A 22,827-nucleotide genomic window follows, 5' to 3' on the forward strand; every position below is an offset into this window, starting at 1 on the left:
CAAAAATGTGGTAGTGTGGGACAAACCCCCAAACCCGCGGGTCCCTTGAAGCTGTGGGAACAATTGGGAGCCACATCTACTGTCACGCAAGCTCCTCCGCCACCTCTGACCCCACGCAGCCCTGTATCCTCCGATGCCTGAAGTCTGGCGGGCTGCGCGCAGCACGGCGTGGACCACCTGCGGACGTGAGGTCCTGAGATGGCACTGTGGGCGCTGCCGGGCTGCCCCGCCCCGCCAGGCCACCTGTGGGGAGAGCGCGGCATCGGCGCGCAAGTGTGTGCTTGTCGGTGCGTAAAAATCCCCACCGCACAGCTCTGCCACCGAGGGAGGCCTTGACGCGCACAAGGAGAGCCATTCAAAAATGTTAATGAGCTTATTAAAATAAGCGGCTTTACTGGCCCTTGTTTTACAGCGTGCCGCCCACCCTTGCTTTCTGGTGGACCACGGATGAGAAATCACTTGTGGCATTTTTTTTTTTCCTTAACGCGTTTTCCATCCAAGGACAGGCGACTCTGAAGCTCAGAGCGGCCACAGAGGCGGAATAGCCTCGGGTCTCCTCCCTCTTGCGCGCGGTGGGTGGGGAGAAGTCGTCGCTAAGGAAAAGCTGAACTTTCCAAAACAGCTGACCACCCAGGCCCGGGAAGCGGATGGAAGAGGCCCAGAGATAATGACCATGGGGAGGCCTGCGGGCGGCAATTTGGTAGACTTTTAAAATAAAACAACCCCTACCTCCCCAAAAAACTGCTCACGAAGGGCATGCCTCATTATTTAAAGTAGAAAGACTTTGTCCTTTACCTCCACTCCAAGCTAGAGGTGAGTGTGGACTCTAAACATTATTAGGAGCCTTAAGGAGCATCCCACAACTTTTTCCTTCCTTCCTTCCTTCCTTCCTTCCTTCCTTCCTTCCTTCCTTCCTCCCTCCCTCCCTTCCTTCCTCTGTTCCTTCATTCCTCCTTTCCTTCCTCCCTTCATCCCTGCCTCCCTCCCTTTCTTCATTTTTTAATAGAGATCCAGAGAAAAGTTAATTGCTTAAGATTCATCAAGTCAGTGGCAGAGCTGCTTCCTGCCCGTGGACTCCAGGCCCGAGGCAGACTCACTTTATGGATCTACGGGGACATTGAGCCCGATTTGACCACATCCCACCCTTGGTTGTGCCAGGCTGGAGAGAGAAGCTCTCATCTGGTGCATCCCAGATTTCCGGAGCCGGGATTCCGCTAAGCCGCTAAGCGCTGGGGCGCACGACCGAGTCGTAGCGAGCGCTGCCCAGCCCTGAGGCCTGAGTGTGACGACTGGAGGGGGCCGGGCCTGGGACAGGAAGGACTCACCGAGAAGCCCCCAGGCCTGCGCAGCCCCTGCGCTGAATCCTCACGCCAGAGGCTCAAGTTGCAATTGCAGAAACAGTAAGGAGTGATGCAGGTGCTCGCTGAAGACGGTGCCGCCTGGGCAGAGGCGACGCGCCCTTGGTTCCGCCAGCGCACTAACAGCAGGGCAGCAGGGCCATACCCAGGACTGTGGGCGGGGGCACGGAGGGAGAACACAGGAGTGCTTGAGGAAGGGAGAGCAGATGAGAGCCTGGGCCTTGGGCGGGGGGAGCGTGTCATGCTCACACACGAAAGCATGGAGGAAAAGTTTGAGCCCAGGAGTGAGCTTGCCTCGATGGAGGCTCCAGGGAAGGTGATGCCCCGCTCCTGCAACTACCTTGTATTCCCTTTGAACTTGACATTCCAACGGGAACAGAGAGATGCTATTCGCCTGTGCATGGATTCGGGGTCAGCTCCGGGTCCACCAGAAGACACGCTCCTGCCTCTCCCTGCCCGCCTCAAAGCAAAAAGCTGCAGCAGTAACTTTGACGTTTCCTTCAGAGGAGGCACAGCCTAATATACACCCAACAGGTCTGAAAGAAGTTCAGCGTTCAACTTAACAGGGACCCCACAGCGGCCCACCCCTGCTTGCAGGGCCCTGGGAATCAATCTTTTATAAATGCTTTAATGATGTGAACAACCCAATTTATGTTGAATAACTTCTATGTTTAACTACAGAAAAAAAAACCTTAATTTATTACATGATGCCATTTGCAATATAACACAATTTTTTTACAACCCTGCTTTGGCATTTCTTCATTTTTAAAACATATTTATCAGGAGACTCGAAAACAGCCTGGCCCAAGGTCCACGGTCTCAACACTTCTGAGGGACCCTTCACTGAGCACATCACTTCCAAGGGCACTTGGCAACCCCTGCAAGATGCAGGAGTTGGAGGAAGACTATTTCAGATCAGCGGATTCAGCATTGCCCAGGAGTTCATAATAATAACCATGGCAACAGTAACAGTAGTCCATACCAGTTGCACAGTGCTTAATGGTTTTCAAAGCACGCCCACACTTTTGTGATCCAACCATCCCAAAGCCACATGTGGGGGATGCCAGCTCTAAAGGACCATGTACCCTGCCCCTCAAATCCTAAAATATGCTTCTGAGCTTTGAAAGACCCTGAAGTGACCTCTTAGTGGCCTGTGACTTCAGGCATGTCACATGCCCCTTTGAGCCTCAGTTTCCCCATCTGTAAAATGGAGGTCGTGTCCACACGGCTAAGGCAGCCTCAGCAAACCTTTATGGGACAGGACGCAGAAGCACTTTTTCACGTGTAACACCCCAGACAAACAAATGGAGTTACAGTTATTATTATTGTTGTTGTTATGTATTGTTTGGATGCTCCTCCGGGCCTCCCTCAGATTAGGAGCCTCTGCTCCTGCTTCCTTCGCGGCCCTAGGCCTGGCCTTGATCGGCAGCGGTGGCTTCTGCAGTAGCCACGGCCACTAACTTGTGTAACTACGCGCCCCTACCTGCCCTCAGCGCTTTCCGACTTACAAAGCGCTGTCAAGCATTTGCTGTGTCCTGCAGTTCCTACGCAGCTCGGTGTGGGTCCCAATTAAGATTGTTAGCAGGGTGAGGTTGGTGGCCTGCAGACTGAAGCCTTGGAGCCCCTTCAGCAGCGGCCTGGGCCCCGGTGCGGGTCTGCCTCGCTCGGCTCTTCGTCATTTCGACCCAGGAGCTCTTCCGCCAGTTTTCGGGTTTTAGGGAAAAGTCTAATTCTCCCCGCCGCTCAGCTCCGTCGGCGGCAGCTTTCCCCCAAGGCAGGAGCCTTTCGGTAAAGCGAGATGAGCTCCGTGGACTTAGGGAGGCCGGATTCTACTTTTCCTGGCGAACACGTGGGTGGAGTGTCTGCCTGGCGGGGAAGGAGCTCCGGAGGCCAGTTGGGGAGTTGCAGTCGTGGGACCCACGCCCCGCCGGACGTCTGTAGGCCGTAAACGAGGTCCTGCCTCTGTGGGATGCTCGGTGTGGCGCTGCCATGCCCTGCCAGTTTCCCGCTCCCCCAGACGCAACCCCTCCCAGGGCCCAGCCTGTCGGGATTCGGGACACGACTCCCACTAAACCGCCTCTCATAGGCGCGGGGACGTCGAGGTTGAGCCCTCCTCCGGCCTCCTCGGATGAAGGCAAATCCGCGGTCACCCTCTCCGCTTTGCTAGCTGGGAGGAGCGGTGAGCGCGCGGGAATTAGTTGCGGCCCGGAAGCCATTTATTTTCTGAAATCGAACTACACCTAAACTCCCGCTGCTTGGCCTAGCTCTTCAGAGATACTCTCTGGGGGTCCATGAGCCCCTCAAAACTAGTTGCTTGGAGTGAGATGCAGCTTGGGATCGCCAAGACCAACAGGCTGGGGGTTTGAGTTTCTCTCTCTCTTACACACACACACACACACACACACCAGCGACATTTGGCAGCCGATCGATCCCAAATTTGCTGCCCAGAGCAAGATTCGTGGGCTGAGCCTGAATCCTCAGGACTGGTTTCAGTGCGGGTCACAGCGTGTTCCGCCCCCTTTCCCAGACATTCCTCCCACGGTAGTTTGCCCATCTAAGTGTGTGGGTCGGACCCAACGAACCCCAAGGCCAGCTCTGAAATTCACTAGGTACCAAAAGGGACTAAGAAAGATGAAGAGGTCAAAAGTCCACTCGGATCGGGTGGCAGCTGCTCCGGGCGACCAGGCCCGGAGGAGATCGGTAGGGATGGCGCAGCCCAGGGCGCAGGGAGTGGGTGGACCAAGATCCACTCCCCCAGGAAGCAGCGGACAGGGAGCAGGACTGACTGTTTCTCATCTTTTAAAAAAAGGGCGGGGGTGGAAGTGGAGAAGGAAAAGGAAATGAAGAAAGTAATACCGCAAATTTCCAAAAGGAGCCGCGTCTGCGGCCCAGGCCCCCCGTGAAGACACCCGTCGTGGGTCGCGAAATGCGGTGGAAAATCCTCCGAGGCTGGGCTGGACCCGCAGGCGGCCTCTGGCTCCCGGAATCAGATCTCAAGACGCTCGTGCCGACGCCAGCCTCGGGGCAGCTCACAGCGAAACTGCAACAAACCGGGTCAAACTGAATTCGTTTGAGTCATTTTTCCCGGGCGCCTCGAGCCAGCCCAGCAGAACTGGTCCAGGCGGGCAGACGGAGAGGGGGCGAGGAAGCGAAGAGGCGCCGTCCCGCCTACTCGAAAGAAACTCCCCAGTTCTCTCGACTCCAAATCTGCAAGGATGGAGAACAAACTACCCTCTTAGGACGCAGTCGCAAATAACTGGCATTTTCAGCAGAGGGGAAAAAATCGACCCCGCCCAGCCAAAAAACCCCTCAGTAGCGGCGATCTCTGGAGAGAGGGAGAGAAGAGTTCTAGCATTATTGAAAATGTTCTAAATTTCTACAAGGAAAATTCATTCATGATTAATTATGAAATTAAAAGGAAAATTTTAAACATGTCGTAAAGAAACAAAATGATTGCAGGAACCATTTGGAGGGTAGTTGGATTTGGGGAGGCGTTCATATCCCGGGGGCCTTTGCCTTTCCCTTCGCGGTTCACTGTTTCCAGAAGCGGAAATTGTTTTGTAAAGCTTGTTGCGACTCTCCGTCCCCGCCCGGCCCGAGGGCTGCAGACGCCTGGCCGAGATCTTCGGGGCACCGAGGCCTGGGGGTCCCGAGGCTGGGAAAGGTCGCAGGCCGGGGAGGAGGGCCAGTCGGTCCGTCTGCTCCGGGTGAAATTGAAAGTAGCCGGGACCCGGGTTTCTGCGTTTCCCGGCTCGGCCGCGGCCTGGAGGCCTCAGCGCCAGCGATGTGGCATTAACTCTTCCTTGCTCGCCCCGGACCGGCGTGAGGGGAGGGTAGTGGTGAGCATTTTGCTCTGGTGAATCCGTGGCATTCGGAGGAGTCTTGGAACGCCAGCGGAGCGTGTTCGTCTGTAAAATGGGGTAATGAATAACCCTCTCTCTGCCCTTCTCTGTTCCCAGAGTGGGCTTTTGTGAGGATCAAATGACGCCATGTCATCGAGGGAGTGGAAGCGCTTTGGAACAAGGTAGAGCGCCATTTGCACCTGGCAGAGGTTAAAGCGCAGGTGACCCTCCCCGGGAGACACTTTATTATCGCCTCCTTCCCCCTAATCGCTTTAGAATGTCAGCGAGAGTTTTTGCTAGCCTATTCTCCAAACGAAATAAAGACAGGATCTCTTAGAGAATCGCTCGGGAAGTCGAAAACAGAAAGGATTGGGGCAGGTGGAGGGGTCAGCAGGTTAGGGTGGAGGATAGAAATTGGCTGCGGGTTCAGTTATGGGCGCTTCCCAGACTCTGAAACCAATGCCCACGAGAAAAAAGGGAATCCTAGGAATTTGCTCCTGAGTGAGTGGGATTCATCTGTAACTCCTGCAAAGCCCCCGAAATCGCGATTCCCTGAGCCACGCAGGTTTAAACCCTTCCTGCTGGGTGGGCAGCAGGGCCACTCCGGGGAGGGGTGAGGCGTCCTCGGCTCAGGACTGAAAAGAGGTTGGGAAAATGAGCCCAGATAGTTCCACGGTAATGGTTTCCCCAAAGCAAGACGGAGAGAGGCTCAGAGAAAACGCTGCGTCCAGGAGGGCATGTTAAACTAAAAGTTTATAAATTAAAGGAAAAAATACAGCGAATAGAGCTTCCAAACTTCACAAATTTTTTTTTTAAAAGTTAATACTCTAGTGAGTGCACAGTGCCCTTAAGGAGGCGAAAAGCGGCGAGGTTGACACACCTGTCTTAGGGGCAGGGACAGGGATGGGAGATTTCCTGGTCAGGACGCAGGAGTCGCGGAGAGTGGACGGTAGAGACAGAGGGCCCGGCAGAACTGCGGAGGACGCCACGGAAAGGCTGGTCAGGGGTATTCACATTGAATACAAAAATAACCGTCATTTGAATACAAACAACTGAAAAGTGCTACAAGTTTTAACCTCCTTTAAAAAAATAAAAAGAAATAAAGGAAAATTTCTGCGAAGGGCTGCCTGGGTTTGCTCTCATGGTTGGGAGTTCCCAGGCCTCCAGTTGGTCCGGGTCCTGGACCTCTGAGAGGCAAGATGCCGGGCCCCTGCCCTGCCCTGTGCTCGGAGACCCCCTTCCTTACATTCAGCACCCAATCGGGTGCCCCCGCAGGAGCTCTCACACCGGGAAGGGTGGGACGGAGAGCCAAAAACTAAACCCTTCACGGTTCAAATCACTCCCTGGCCTGGGGTTCCTTGGGGCTGCCAGGGTTCTGCACCCCTTTGTTACTAATGCAATTTCCAAAAATAATAGATATGTAGATACACATAGATTGGTAGCATGGATACCATGAACTAGTGTGGCCTAGCGCACGAAGCTCCCGGCAGGCCTGAAATTCTGGGGATTCAGGCTATGTGGTTTCCAGGAGTTCTTTCTGCTCCGGGGAAACGCCATCCCCAGGCAGATACAATCCAAATCCAACATTGTCGTGGTAATAAATAATGTCCAAGGGCTTCCAGGCCGGTGAGCGGGGAGCAGGGCCCCGAGGCCATAAGGGTGCCTCTGTTCAAATTAGAAAAAGGCGCCCCCTCTGGGCAGACTCAGTCCCGCTGCCAGGGCGCACATCCTGGAGAGCAGAGCCAGGGCTGGATTTCATCCTTCACTTGCCCCCTCGGCGGGGCGCCTCTGTACCGGGCACAACCTGCACAGCCGTCAGCGGCCATCCGGAGCTGGGGCGCGGGGATCATTCGCTGCCTCGCCCCAGTGCGGCTCACTGGGTGCCCGCGGCGGCCGCGCACGTCGAGAGGGCCCAGCCAGGGAGGCAGTAGTAAGGGTAATAGTAGGAGGGCTGCAGTGGCAGCAGCGAGGGTGGCCGCAGCACCTCTCCGGGCAGGTACTGTCTCTGGTCGTCGCGTACCAGCACTTTCACCGCCACCTTCTTGGCGGCGGGCGCCGAGGCCAGCAGGTCGGCGGCCATCTGCCGACGCTTGGTCTTGTAGCGACGGTTCTGGAACCAGATCTTCACCTGCGTCTCTGTGAGCTTCAGCGACGCGGCCAGGTCTGCGCGCTCCGGCCCGGACAGGTAGCGCTGGTGGTTGAAGCGGCGCTCCAGCTCGAAGACTTGCGCGTGGGAGAAGGCGGCCCGCGAGCGCTTCTTGCGCGGCTTGGGCGCCGCGGGCTCCTCCTCCTCCTCCGCGCCGCCCGCCGGCGCGCCGCCGCCGCCGCCGCCGCCGGCACCGCTGCACAGCGCGGACACGCGTGCGCTTCCGGGGCCAACACCGTCGTCCTCGGCCCTCGGGCTGCGGTCGCCTGAGGAGTCCAGTGGGAACAGAAATAAGAGACTGTCAGCGCCGCAGAGGAATGAGGTCCGGCCTCAATTGCGGGGGGGGTGGGGGGCGGAAATACTTCGATCCCACAGGAGCGGTGGGGAGGGCCTAGAGGCCGCGGGTCCTGGAAACAAGTCTGACAACCCTGTCCCACTCGCTCCCCGCATCCAGGCCTGTTCCGTACCGGCAACGGACTCAGCCTCTGTATCAATGCTGTGCGGCCGAGATGCAGCTCCCTGCCCTCTCTGGGCCCCAGGCTCGCCTTAGTAGCGTGGGACACTGGACCTGAGCATCCTCGAAAGCCTTCTCGGCTCTCGGTGCTGAACCCTTGAGGTCTAGATTGCGTTTCGGTTTCCCTCCTTGGGTTCACCCCCTCCCCGCACTCATGCTTACACACACACACACACACACACACACACACACATTCTCAGCACACACGCGTCGGCCTCACGTAAAGTGAAGGTGGGGGGACGGATCCTGGGAAAGAAGTATTCCGAGTCTTCCGCCCCCAACCACCCGGAATTAATGTGAAGGCTGTGGCAACAGGCTGTGCGAAGGCCTTGGGTGGGCTTCTCCCTCTCTCTTCGCAAGGAAATGAGAGGAGGGCTGGGGATTGGGGGTAAAGAGAGGGGCGGTGTCCCTGCCTCCAGTCCTTGGACCCTAAACTGACGCCAGCTCCTAGGCCTCTTCGCCGCTCTCCACGCAGCACCCTAGCAGAGAGGTCCAGCGCGCTGGCCTCTGGCAGATACTATTTCCTTGGGGCCAGCGTGAGGCCTACTGCAGCGTCCACCCCACCGGGGCAGGCACGGGCGTCTTTCTGACCAAATGACGTGCTAGCCTGCGGTGGAGGAGGTCCCTTTCTCCGCTGCATCTGGGCTGACCTAATTCAAGCCCTTCTGCCTTCAGCTGGCTGCTGTGTTTACCTCCAGTTCTTGGGTCCTCAGCCCAGTGCAGCTCTCCCGGCCCTGGGATCTGGGAAAGCTAAACAAGCCCTGCTCCCAAAGCCCGGGCTGGGCAGATCCTCGGCCTCCGGCCCATTCGGAGGTATTCCTCGATACCTATCCTTGAGCCGAGCGCCGGGCCCTGGGACCTGGAGCCGGGAGCGCCTCTGCTCTCTGAGCCAGGGCCGGGGTACCGACTACACGAGGTCTCTTGGCTGGTTTTGGGGATTTGGAGACAGACACGACAGAAGGTACTGGCGATGGACTCAAAGCCAGGGTGCAATGGTTCTCTCCCAGCCGGGTCTTAGAGTACATTGTCCCAGGACGTCTCAGGCCTCGCCCCGGGACGCAGGGCTCTGAGGACTTTCTCGGTCCTCTCTCGGGCTGAGTTTCCGGAGGGTTAGAGCAGCCTGCGCTAGCGCGCAGAGCTTCGGGTCTCGGCCAGCCCCCGGACCCCAGGGTGCAGGGTGCTCACAGCAGACCCACCCCACTCGGCGAAGTTGCCGAGCCCCTCAGCCCGGCCCCCTTCCCTGAGAAGACTCAGCAGACCTGAGACGCTGGCCGACATCTCGCTGTCGCTCCGGCCGGCGGCTTCCTCTTCCAGGTCCTTGGCGGCGGGCAGCTCGCAGACCGGCTGGCCGAGGCCCAGGGTCCCCCCCGCACGGCCTGTCCCGCTGGCCCCCGGCGCGTCCGCGGAGCGCCGCCCGCCCTCGTTCTCCTCGCTCAGCGCGGAGTCCGAGTCCCAGCCGCCCAGGCTTTCCGCGGTCCGCCCCGCAGTCGTTCTGGTCCCGGCAGCCGACGCCAGCAGAGAGTCCTCGGTGCCCCCCAGCGCGCCGGCGTCTGTTTCCCCAAAGAGCCGCCAGCAGCAGACAGCGGGCGCAGCAGCCACTGCCACCGCTGTGCCCCCGGGGACCGGGCGCCCCTCCGGCGCGGGCAGCCCGCCGCGCTCCTCTTTCTTGTTGAGGATCGCCTGGATGGAGAAGGGCGTCAAGGTGTTGGCGCCGCGCACAGCCATCTGCGCCGCGGGCCGGAGCGACTGGCTGGGCAGGCGGCTGGGGCGCGGGGCAGCTCCGAGCTGGACGGAGCGCGCGGGCCGCCGCAGCGCGAGTGAGCCCCGCGCGCGAGGTCCCTGCAGCCCACTCCGGCGCGGCCCAGCAGCCCCCGCCCCCCTCTGGCCGGGGATCAGCGCCGACCCTCACCCCCACTTCCGAGGCCCACCCCACCCGGAGACCCTCCTCCCCCCAATCCAGCGCCAGACGCTCTCCTTTCTCAGCTCAGCTGGATTATCTCATCGCCTCGCGCCCCTAGGGGCGGGCCGGGGTCTGCCCCCTCCGAGGACGTAGGGGGAGGATCGGCAGGGGCCCCTTCGCGGCTGCAGTCCCCTCCTGAGCGCCTCCGGGGCGCACGGCCGGAGTCACTTTTTCTTTGCGCCTCTCTCTCTTCCTCGCCTGCAGGATTTCGCTTCTGGCTTGTCCTCTCCCCTGCCGGGCCGGCTCTTCCGGAGCCCACCCCCGGTCGCAGCGGCGGCGGCGACAGCGGCCGCTGGATTCCGAGAGGCGCGGGGCACCTTTTTACCCCCTGCCCTGGTTTTATCTGTTTCTTCTCTCTTTCCTTCCCCAGCGTTCCACCGTACCCCCCTCCCGCTCGGGTGTCATTCCTCACCACTGAGTGACAGCCGCAGGCCACGCCCCCTCACTGGGCTGTCCCGGGCGCTCCCGGCAGCCCATTGGCTGGCTCCAGCTGGGCGACGTTGACTCTAACAGACAGAAGTCTGCACTTTGAGCTGAGAAAGTCGGGGTCTGACTTAACCCCTTCCCTCCCATGCCTGGTCGTCGAAGCATCCTCCAGCAACAGGGAGATTCACCTATCCAGACACGCTGCCCGAGAAACCACGTTTCTTATCTGCAGACGTTATCAACGTATTCCACTGCTTTTATGGAACACGATATTTCGTTGCGTCAGAAACTGCCGGGAAAGTCCAAGATAACGCTGTTCCATAAATCGCGCGCGCAGTTTCTGTTCTCTAGGAAGGTTCATTGATGCGAAGAACAAAATGCATCTTTTATCCCCCTTACAATTTCGCGGCTTCCGCACGTCTATTCGCTGAAATAATCAGTTACCTAAAAGTACTCTAGGAATATTTTTCTTTCCTCATTGTTTGATTTGATTCGAGTTCTATAGAGGACTGAAAAAGGAAAAGATGGTAGAGTTAGAACCAAAGTCAGGCGAGAAATTGGAAGGCATCTTTGGGAGAGTTTCTGGAAATTGCATGGTCCTTTCCCTGGGTGGCCAATACAGAATTTAATTGGAGTTTGTTAAACTTTACACCAGGAAGAAAGCAAAAGCCCTTTCAATTTGTTCCTTAAATATTCTGTTACTTGTGAGTTGAATAAGATTAGAAAAAGCTGTGAGCTTGTTTAAAAGGATATCTGGGAATTACCATGGTAATGATCCCGAACTGACGACATTAAATACTTTTAGAAAAATAAGAAATGCATTGTTTTATGTAATAGAAGGAACCAAAATAAAAAAACACAAATATTATGGGGATATCAAAACATTTGTTACTTATTTATGTTATTTATTTTTAAATAAAAAATTTGCTCAAGTGACATTCTTTACTATCGTCCATAAATTTTACCAGAGGTTTAACCTAGCAACAAATACACAACTTTAACAATTAAATAAGTTTAAAGAACTGTGATTTTAATTTAGTAAATTGCTGGGGTTGGTGTTTTTGATGTCACTAAAATAAATAACATTTCCCCTTGTTTCTTTCCTTTTGGTGGTTCTCATTCTGCACGGCACACTGAAATACACGCACTATTCATACTTTCCAGTATCTATACTTTCCAGTATTTCAGCCACATGATGCTTTTTTGCATCCCCAATGCACTACTCACACTTGAAGAGGTCATTGCCCTTTATAGCTATCTAAGGTTACATCAGTTTTCAGGGAAAGGTGTTTAAATTTGGCGTTAGTACCCGGCAAGTGTAAGGAACGAGACGCTCTTCGGGCCGGGAGGGCAACAGAACAGAATGCTTACGAGGTTTCAAAAGAAAGCGTGTTCTTTCCTTCCTCCCGCTGACCTTTATTTATTCTTCAAATTACCTCCTACCCCACCACTTTAGACAATTTGTCCTTATTCTCTGGGGGCGAGTCCAGGAGGAGATAGACACAGATCGCCCAGAAGGTGAGAGATGGGCAGGTGTGAACGTGTGTCACAGACAGCTATCCATTTGTGGGGTTAGGGCTTGGTGTGGACAACTAGTAGAGTGAGTTTCGGACACCTAGGCAGGCAGAGATATTTGCAGGTTGAATGTTTATTGGAGTAAGTTTGGGGGCTGTACAAAGACTTACTTGAAAATAATAACCACCATTTAGTTGCCCTTTCAAACAGCAAGATATGCCCTTTGCCACAGGCTTGGGCAGAGGATTTTAAAGCATGGAAAGATGCGGTTCGGTGATGGTGATCTTGAGTTGTCCGTTTCTTTGCGTGCCTGGGGTGTAGGAAAGTGGCCGCATACCGAGTCCTCAGGAGGCGGGTGTCATCTCGGGCAACAGTGGCGGTTGGTGGATCTTTAGGTCTGGTGAACGGCTGCAGGCAGGGCCGGGAGCTGGGTGTTGGCGGAGGATAAACACACCGGGCTAGAGCTACAACTAGAAGCTGCTCCTAATAGGGGTTGGGTGGGGACGAAAAGGCTTTAGGGGACCGTGAGTGGAGGTGGTCGGATGCATAGAGATTTCCCTGGGTACGCGCAGAGTCAAGGCCAGTGAGTGAGCGTGTGCGGCTAGTGCTCAGCAGGTCAGCGCGTATCGCAAGGCCGGAGATCGTCTGGGACAGGGGGCGTCCGCGCGGACGTGCCGGGGCCCCGCTTCCAGCCCATTGACGGTAATTGCTCCTGGTGTGGTCGCGAGCTCCTGGAACCGCGAGACTGCCTGACGGCGCCTGACATTCAGTCGGCGCCGCGCTCCGGCCTGGGCCGGTCCCCGGGAATCAGCGCAGCCGGGGAGCCCCGGCGCCGGCCTCGCTCCGCGCGTGCCTTCTTCCCCAGCCCCTCGCCCTGCCCTTGCCTAGTCGTCCTCTCCTCCCCTGTTTCTTCCTCCCCCGTCTCTTCTTTCTCATCCGCAGTTTGGTTCCTGCGCGCCCCCTACGTGCCGCGCCCTCCCGCCCCCGGTACAGCCCGGGTCCGAGGCGCTGCTGGGCGGTGAGGCTTCCGCGGGCCACAAGCGGAGCGTGGGGTGAGAGTGGGAGAGCCGAGGGGTCCGGAGACGGGGAAACCCCGGCTCTCGGGCGCGAGCCTGAAGCTGCTGTGCACGCGCCCGCGCTCCAGGGGACCCAAATCCGCCGAGATTTTCCGGTGCGGCCACCGAGCGCCGCGCCCCTGCCGCTCTCCACCTGCGCCCTCGGCAGTCCTGTCTTGCTGGGAGGAGACCGCCTTCTGTGCCCGGAGCGACCTGAGGGCGCGCGCCAGAGGCTGCTGTTCAACTGGAGGCCACGCGGGACTCGTCTCTCAGACGCCTGTGACCTTGACCGAAATCACCTGCCTTCTCTGGGCCACAGTTTCCAGTCCTTTAAAACCAGGGTTTGTACTCGGTGCCCTCCGAGGCCGCTGCTGAACTGCGCGAGCTGGCGGTCGGGGAGGGGGCGCCAGTGCAGGCTCGCCGGAGCCAGGTCTAGGCAGAGGCCGCTCCCGGGGCTGGCCGCCACCATCCGCAGGCTCCCGACGGTGCTCCAAGCATCCCAAGCGTCAAGCGACACGCCACTTTCTCGCGAGCAGACCACAGCTCCTGGGATCCTAAGTTATCCGTTCCACCAGGATTTTTCACGCACATGGTCCAGGTATATCAGACTGCGCAGAGAAGCATTATTTTGGGCCAAGGTAGTTTTATAGTTAAACAAACGTTGCTCACCAAATGTGCCAGGAGCCGCAGACTATTGTTTTATTTAATCTACACAATCTTGAGGGTGGGGTGGGCAGAAGACATTATTATCCCCATTTTACAGATGAGAAACCGAGACTCACGGAGTTTAAATGACTTGACCATCAGTAAGCCGGTAAATCAGGATTTAAATCTGACTTTGTCTAATGCCAACTCAGTTGGATTTTCGGCTCTAATCGGTTTTTCTCATTAACCTTTACGTTTATTCTCATTAAATGTTTTCCATTGTCTTCCTTACTAATTTCTGTGCTACGCATTCATCAGAAAAGGAGCTGGGAACTTAAGGAAATCAAAGAAAGAATTCAGGCAGGCAAGTCTAACGGTTTTTTCTGTTCGGTGCATTTGAAAATAAAGGACGCTAAGGCCTGCGGATCTGAACCTAAACCATGTTGTGCAGAAAGAAACACACCGTTATTTTTATAATCAATGAACTAAACCGTGTATAGAGGGAGACAGCCAGATGATGGAAGATCGTTGTGTTCAGAAATATAGGGACATGGGTTTTGCTCGAAGCTGCAGCGATACGACCTCGGAGAAGACACTTTCCCTTTGGAGCTTAGTTTTCTTACCTGTAAAAGCGAGGGTTGGCTATCGCCTCTCCAGTTTAAAAAGAACTGTATGGACTCCGGGTCCCGCCTGGGTACAGTGGAGGACGAGCGCCACCTAGCGGGCACCTCTGCGGGCTGTGTGGCGCACCGCTGTAGAGAAGCGCTGTGATGAGTAGAGCCGAAAGGAAAGTGTTGGTTTCACAAAACGCAATATGTTTGCTCCTCGCTTTATGTTTCCATAGTCTCACGTTGTCAGTGATCTAACAGTGGAGGTGTTCCATTTTAAAAACTCACCCAGACGCAGTGAAGACTCACCTCACTCAAGGGCAGGGGAAAAGATGGAGGCTGGGCGGGAGATGTAGAGATCCGACTTAGGATGGAGGAGGGTGCAGTGGGGAGAGCCCAGAGACTTCCTGACCCAAGACCTCCATAATTCCTCTGTGCTGGCTCCACAGGCTGCCTCTTGTGGGTGCTCGACCCAGGATCCCGCTGGAGGGTGATTTAGGAGCCATAGGAAGCTTTCTCAGTTCTTCAGAAGCTCATTTCTTCCTGAGACTAGTTGGGGTATTTCACCCTAGACATCAGGAAGTTCAGGCATTACAAACAAACCTATCTTGTCTCTCCAGTTTTTTTCCCTCGTTTGGGTGGTCTGTTAGACAGTGGGTGCAGTAGATGGTGCAGTTTTTTGAGGGGGAGGTCAGGAGGAGGAGCAGGTTTGAGTGGATAAAGAGGAAGATGTTCTGTGCTGTTGCTTGTGCTGAGTTTGAGATGCTTGTAAAATACAAAGAAAGTTTTCTGAATTTATTATATTTCTGTTTCTAAGGAACTATTCTGGGGGCCCTCAGAGTCTTATGCCAGGTTATCCTTGCAGAGTTTTGTAACTAATTTCCCTGTCTCTAGTCTCTGCCTTTCATTCATTAATATTCAACAAACTATGTCTCAAGTACTATTCTATGCTCTGGGCTTCAGAGTCACATAAGGTGCTATTCCCAAAAGGTTAACATTCCGGTGGAGGAATACCGTGGAGAAACAAATGCCTAAATAAAGCAATGGAGAAAACATCAGATGATGTAAGTGCTATGGAGAAAATTAGGATGGAGTGATGTGACAGAAGGTGATTTGGGGCTTCTTTAGATGGAGTGAGATTCAAAGCAGAAAGAGATATGAAGAGATTTTCAGACAGGGGAAAAGCTAGTGCAGAAGGCACTATGATTGCCTTCCTATGTGTGGTGGGAACATCACAGCGTGCTCAAGGAGTTGACAGTTTGCTCCTGTGGCCAGAGTATGGTGGGGAGGGGCAGGTTGGTAAGAGTTAAGAAGTCACCAGGAACGAGACTGTGCAGGGCTTTCTATGGCACAGTAAGAGCGTGAACTTTATTCTAAGTATGATGGGAAGCCATAGGAAGATTTTAAGCAAAGAGGTGACTGAACATGATTTACATCTTAAAAAGATTACTCTGGCTGTTCTATGACAAAAAGATTCTGGGGGTGTCAAAGGAGAATCAGGGAGATCAGCTAGAAGCTAGTGAGTCCAAGCCAGAGGTGGTGGTGGCTTGGGCTAGGTGGTGCTGGAGAGAGAGAGAATGGCCAGATTTGGCATCTATTTGAGTAGTATTCTTTTTAAAAAAAATTATTTTTATTTTTTAAAATTGCAGTAAAATATACATAAAATTTACCACTTGAACCATTTTTAAGTGTACAGTTCAGTGGCATTAAGTACATTCACATGGTTGTGCAACCATCACCACCATTCGTCTGCAGAACTTTTTCATCTTGCAAAACTTAAACTTATTAAACTTATTAAAATGTACCCCTGAAACAACTCCCCATTCCCTGGCAGCCTCCATTCTACTTTCTGTCTCTATGCATTTGACTACTCTAAGTACCTCGTATTAGCAGAATCATTCAGTATTTGTCCTTTTGTGACTGGCTTGTTTCACTTAGCATAGTGTCCTCAAGTTTCATCCACATTGTAGTATGTGTCAGAATTTTGTTCCTTTTAAAGCTGAATAATATTCCATTGTATGTGTATACCACATTTTGTTTATCCATTCATCCGTCAATGGAGACTTGTGTTGCTTATATATTTTCACTATCGTGAATAATGCTGCTATGCACATGGGTATACAAACATCTCTTCAAGACCCTGCTTTCAAGACTTTTGGGTATATACCCAGAAATGAAATTGATGGATCATATAGTAATTCTATATTTAATTTTTTAAGGAATCTCAATACTGTTTTCCATAAAGGCCTGACCATTTTGCACTCTCATCTACAGTTGCACAAGGGTTCCACATCCTCACCAACACTTGTTTTCTTTCTTTCTCTCTCTCTTTCTTTCTTTCTCTCTCTCTCTCTCTTTCATTCTTTCTTTCTTTCTCTCTCTCTCTGTCTCTCTTTCTTTCTCTATCTCTTTCTCTCTCCCTCTCTCCCTCTCTCTCCCCCTCCCTCTCTCTCTCACTCTCCCCTTTCTCCTCCTCCTTCCTTCCTTCCTTCCTTCCTTCCTTCCTTCCTTCCTTCCTTCCTTCCTTCCTTCCTCCCTCCCTTCCTCCCTCCCTCCCTCCCTTCCTTCCTTCCTTTTCTTTCTTTTTATAGTCGCCATCCTAAAGGAAGTGAAGTGATATCTCATTGTGGTTTTCATTTTCATGTCCCTAATGATTAGTGATGTTGAGCATCTTTTCATATGCTTCTTAACCATTTGTATATCTTCTTTGGAGATATGTCTATTCATATCCTTTGCCCATTTTTGAATTGGTTGTTTGTTTTGTTGTTGTTTTTTTTAAGTTTTAGTTCTTTATATGCTTTGGATATTAATCTCTTATCAAATATATAATTTGCAAATATTGCTACCATTCTGTGGATTGTTTGGCAGTATTCTTGAAGGACTCGATGGATTGGATGGAGAAGCAATGGAAAGGGAGTAATCCAAGGTACCTCGTGGATCTGGGCTTGGGTGACTAATGGTACGTTTTACCTAGGAGGGGAAAACTTGAGAAAACTTGAGAGAAAGAGTATGAGAAAGGTGTTCAGTTTTGGATGTATTATGTCAGAGATGCTTGGTAGACATCCACGTGGAGGTGTGAAGTAAGCAAGTGAATATAACATTTCAAGAAGTGGTCAGGACTAGAAATACAAGTTTGGGAATTATCAGACAATAAGTGTATTGATAGAACTGGATGAGGTCGCCTAGGAAATGATTGCGGACTGACTGACAAGAGAGAAGCAACCTGGCTCCTCTAGCACTTACAGCTTCAGCAGCAGAGGGAGACCCACCAAAAGACACTGAGAAGGAGTTCAGGAGAAAGAACCAGGAGAGTTTGGTACTTGAGGAAGCCAAGAGAAGAAAATGTTGCCACAGTGAGGGAGTGATTGACTGTGTAGTGTGCTGAGGTCAAGTAATATGAGCTAGAGATATGACTTTTGGGATAGGCAACATGGAAGTCGTTGGTCACCTTGACAGGAACTGTCTTACAGGATGATGGGAATGAGTTAGAAGGGAGACCAGATTGGAATGAGTTGAGGAGAGCATGGCAGGAGAAGAAGTGGAGATAGTCGATACAGATAGCTTTTTAAAGAAGGTTAGCCATGAAGGGGAGCAGAGCAGTGAGGTGGAAGACGGAGGGGATCTTGCATCCAAAGATTTATTTTTGTTTTTTATTTTTTAATTTTTTTGGAAATATATTTGACATATAACACTGTATAACTTTAAGGTGTACAACATGTTGACTTGATACATTTATATATTGTAATATGACTGCCCTTGTAGTGATAATTAACACCTCAATCATGTCACATATTTATCACTTCTTTTTAGTGGTTGGAATAATTAAGATTGAGTCTCTTAGCAAGCTTGATGATTATAATACAATATTGTTGTGTGTTCATTATACTGTGAATTAGATCTCTAGGACTTATTTACTATTCACTGTAAATTTGTACACTTAAACAACATCTGTTCTATCTCCCCAGCCGCCATGTCCTGGTAGCCACCATTTCTCTCACAGAGATTTATTTTTAGATAGAAGATACTAGAATATGTTTATGTACTGGTGTATATAATCCACTAGAGAGAGAGAGATGGTTGATAATGCAGGAGAGAAGAGAAAACTGCAGAAGCGGAGTCCTTGAGACAGTGAGAGGGGTTGGTCTCTGGTAGGGAGAATGATGTAGATGCTTATACGCTGGTTATCGAGGTGACTGACAATGAAGTAGTAATAATCGTGGCTGCCATTTACTGAGCACATGCTATGAACCAGGTACTGTTCAAGTGCTTTATGCTTATTATTTTATTTAATTCTCTCAACTAGTATGAGGCAAGCTGAGCATGGAGAGTGGGGGAAGGAGGACTGTGGAGTAGTGAGAAGGTGAGAAAGAGCCATTGTGGACAAAAACTTCAGGGCAGTAAGATAGAAGAGCTGAGCAGTATTGAGGGTGTATTTGATATTCCCATCTATGAACTTAGAGTGTGACCAGTTAACAGAAGTGTGTGCTTTTCTCCAGCAACATTCCCCTGCTCAGAGTTAAAAAAAAAAAGCAAACACAAAAAACCTGGCATAGAGTGGGTAGAGAGTTGGGTGACCCAAAGTTAAAGCATTGCTGGGCCATTCACAAGAGCAGCCAGGGAGTTCAGGAAATTTTCAAGGGAGGGTTTATAATCATGGAGCCTTAGAACCTAAACTGGATCAGGGCAAAAGCAATGACAGGAGGAGAGTGACTGATGGATTTAGAACCAGTGGGGTAGAAGTCCTGGAGGAGTAAACACTTGCTGGAATGCAAGGATGAGTATGAGGGATATGAGCTGGAAAGAAGAGTGGGTGGAGATTTGGGGACTCAGTCAGGATTTCAGGGGTGCTCAGTTATCAGTGACACAAAGATCAATCATGACGGTGATGGGCAGGGCACTGATTACTGGAGGTGCTCTCTTGCCTATTTCTACCAATTCCTAGCGCAGCCTGTGACCCCCAGACCTTCTCTCAAAACGTTTGTTTCTGTTTCTCGCACCGACATGCCCTCTGCCCCACTCCTCACTGTGGAGATCCCGCTGACCCACAAGGTCTGGTCAAGAACACGGAAATAGGAGAATGTACTATTTTTTTAAAAGATGGTGTTCTCCACCTGCCAGGTTCAGCTCACATAATACTTTAGTTGTGAGTCTTTCCGGGAGCCTCCCACCCTACCTGCTGTGACCTTTTCCTCCTGGAAACAAGGAAACTCAGTGGGTTAGAGTGATTCGCTGGTGCTCCCAACCTGAACACTTAGTCTTTAATTAAACTGACTCATCTGGGCAAGATGCTGCCCAGTGATGATAAGCAAAGATGCATAACTCAAAAGCCTGGCATTTTCAGAGTAGCACTTCCTGGATTATAGTCATTCGCATACCCCTTTTCACATTTTTGCCATCTGTATCTACCATAATCACTATTTACTTAATACCTTTATTTAAATGATGACTTTTTAAACTTGAAAAAAACTTATTTAAAAAAAAAAACCCTTGTATAAACAACATATAAATAATATAAATATACTTATATAGGAATAAATGGAGCACAAGTAACCTCTTACCAAATAAAATCTTTAAAAAAATGTATATATAATATGGATAAAACAATGTTAGTAAACTAGCTAGTTATAATAGGATGCTGAAGGCTCTGGGCCTGAGGTTGGCTCTCTGTTATAAGGACAGATTTACAAGAGCTAGAGAGATGTCACAGCATGCTAGCACCAGCCTGAGACTTTCTCTCTGACATGATTAGAAAGACTGAAGGGAATTGACCCAAAGGAAGTGTATACGATAAGTTCACCAAAAGACATATGCCAGAATGTTCATAGCCTCATTTTCCAGTTTCCAAAAATCCGGAAAGGACTTAAATACTCACTAAGAGTAGGATGGATAAATCAAGTGTGATATATTCAGAGAATAGGATACTATCCAGCAGTGAGAACGGCTGGCCTACAGCTACGTGCAGCCATATGGGTGAATCTCACAGGCACAATGTTTTAAATCACTCACTGTTGTGTCCCCAGTGCCTAGAATGGGCCTGGCACATGGTAGGCTCTTAGCAAGTATTAACTGAATGAATAGTCTCATTTTATCCTCATGCAACCCTATGAGGTCAGTGGGACAGGTATCAGAATTTCTATTTACAGTTGAGGAACCTGAGAGGTAGAGAGGCCAAGTGATTTATTCAAGGTCCGGCAGAACATGGCCACTACGTTAGGATGCCTGCTCAAAAGGCTGCTCTGTGAAACGGGTTAGCTCACTGTTCCCCTCTGTTACTTAGCCGTTCCCTCAGCCTTTTAGCACAAATAACATATTTCAGTTTCTTTTGTTGTTGTTAAATCATCTTCTGAGGCCTAACTTGGCGATGTTTATTTCCATTATGGGATGTTTTGGACTGGGTTTTGAAAGAGAAAAGGCCAGAAGGCTGTGCTTTCAGAGAAAGGGGCTTAGGACAGGGGGAGAAAGCTGGCTGGAGAGATTTATGTCAAGGAATTATAGCAAACTCTGTCATTCTGTCTGAGTAAGTGTGGCTAGAAACAGGAAGGGGAAAACAGGATATCATGGTAGCACACAGACTTAATGGAATGTCAAATGAACAGATGGGACCGAGCTGTCCTGGGAACTGTCACAGGGAGAAGCTTGAGGGGGCTTTGGAGAAATCTCTACACACTGCAGGTGACCTGGGGCTGAGGACATGTGCTTCCTGTAGATTCAAAAGGGGTTAGTGATGTATCAAAAGGAAAAGCAAGGCACTTCTGTCCAAGCCATCGCTCTAGAATCCATCCATACTCAGGTCAGAAGGAAGTGGGGGTCCAGGGGGCAGAGGATGGACAAATTTATTGAGACATGGATTTCACTTAAAGGTCAGATTCACTTTTTAATTTTAAGAATCCGAAATGACCAACTACATCCTTTTACACTCCAAGAATGTTTACTGGGGAAAAAATCTCTTTTTGAAGACCAGAGGACCCCAAAATGACAGGGGTGAAATTAACCACAATGTTTGAAGGTAAGCAGGGACAGACAAGCCAAAAATAGGAAAAGACAAGTTCTTGTTGAATACTTCTTTTCTAAGGAGAAAATATTAGTTTGACTATTTCATGTAAGACTTGCTGAAAACTGACAAATTGGTTTCTGCAAATAAAAACAACTCTGAGCTTTGATAATAAATTCATTTTGAGAAGGTGACATTTTAAAAAAAGCTGGAACAGATTCTGCTAGTGGTCACAGGGGGCACATTTATTAAAAGCTAACGGAGAGATTGATTCTTCAGGAGATAGAAACTGAGTGAACGAGGACACGAATGATTTCTGTAGAGGATTTCAAAAATGTACTTGGAGTTTCTCCTTTAGAAAGCATGGCACATTAGGTATTTGTCCAGGCCCTACTGCAGGAAACACCTGGATGCTCAATTAGTTACATCCTTGATTTGCATACTTAGAGTGCATTCTGAGCTCACTAGAGAATAAGGGAAATCTACAAGCCACAGGTTGTTCTTGTATGGAAATTTCAGTATGTGCAGAAGCGTGGGGTGGATGTGAGTGGCCAGAAGTGTGCCTTGTGCCAATTATTACGTTATTGTCTCTCAACTCCAAATCCACCCTTCTATATTCTGCTTTGTCATGCCAGGTCTGGGACTTTGCAAACCTGATTTCTCCTTAGCCAGCTGGCTTTCCAAGTTCTTTCAAGTAGGGGCACTGACAAGAGACCAGAAGACTAAAGTGGAAAAGGGACTTGCTGCATCCTATTTGGTCACTCTGTTATTAGTGTCACGGAGCGATGGCTCTTCACCCCTGTAGTGGCACCTGGTGCAGTTGCAGCTGGTTCCCCACTCTCCTAGGACAAGCTGCATTGTTCTGTCTCAGAGGTCGCAGCGCCAAGGGGCAGTACCCCTTCTCTGAGTCTGAGTCCCAGCTCTGCAGAGCTTCTCCTTCCATCTCCTACCAACCTCAATCTTTTCTTTTTGTTCTCCAATTGAGCAGGGGTGATGGTTGCTTTCTAAAGTTGGCTTTTTAGTCCTCTAATAGCTGTTGAAGCTAATTCCCAATATTAAATTGTTTATTTAAATAACTAATGTGGTTTCTAGTAGCTGGCTGGACCATGACTGAAACAAGGTTTAAAATGATTTCCTATAATGTGGTAGGAAGAATATGGTTAGCATGAGGCCTTCAATCCTATACTGAGAGGTGCCTCTGGGAGAGAAGAAGGTGACCTATAGTTAAAAATTCTTGTAAACTTGCTAATGATTGGCCTCCAGGCAAACAACTAATGGTGTTTGCTAGTGGGAGAGTTGGGACTTATGGAATGCTTTTAGCAGGATGTAGCTGGTCTCTCCAGGATTGCTTATGGCAACAACACAACAAACAAACAAAACCCCTTAGAATCTATTGATTTAAGGGGCATGGCTCCCCGGAACATGTCACACACAGCCATGTAACCATCCGAGTAGAGCTGTGCCATGACTGCAATGGTTCCTCTTGTGGAAGTAATGGAGCTGCAGGTATTTTTTAGAGACCTCGTGTGTTAATCTAGGCACATGTATGTCCTGATGAGAAAGGGCCAGAGAAGTAGATGAACTGTCCCGAACCCCTGTGCTTCACTTGTGCTTTGCAACTACTTGTATTCTTGAAATTAATTGTAAAACTTGATGCTGGGTAAGATCTTTGATTCACATGAGTCCAATTTGACAACTGGTCTTTTTTGTTATTGTGGAGGCCATTTCTCAGAAGGCTCCTGGTGCTTCATCCAAATATGGGGGCAA

The 22,827-nt window shown here is 51.1% G+C and overlaps 1 protein-coding gene across 1 annotated transcript; it reads right to left on the minus strand.

Moving 5' to 3' along the window:
* Nucleotides 1-7,073: 7,073 nt before the first annotated feature.
* Nucleotides 7,074-9,585, minus strand: NKX3-2 (NK3 homeobox 2). Its single transcript, XM_004432279.3, has 2 exons — nt 9,120-9,585; nt 7,074-7,612 (listed from the first exon to the last, which is right to left on the minus strand). Exons 1-2 carry the CDS (start codon nt 9,583-9,585, stop codon nt 7,074-7,076), a joined length of 1,005 nt encoding a protein of 334 aa, XP_004432336.2.
* Between the last annotated feature and the right edge of the window lie 13,242 nt (nt 9,586-22,827).

The sequence above is a fragment of the Ceratotherium simum genome, chromosome 8, assembly GCF_057802395.1.
Source record: "Ceratotherium simum simum isolate JZ-2026a chromosome 8, ASM5780239v1, whole genome shotgun sequence".
Classification (NCBI taxonomy): Eukaryota; Metazoa; Chordata; class Mammalia; order Perissodactyla; family Rhinocerotidae; genus Ceratotherium; species Ceratotherium simum.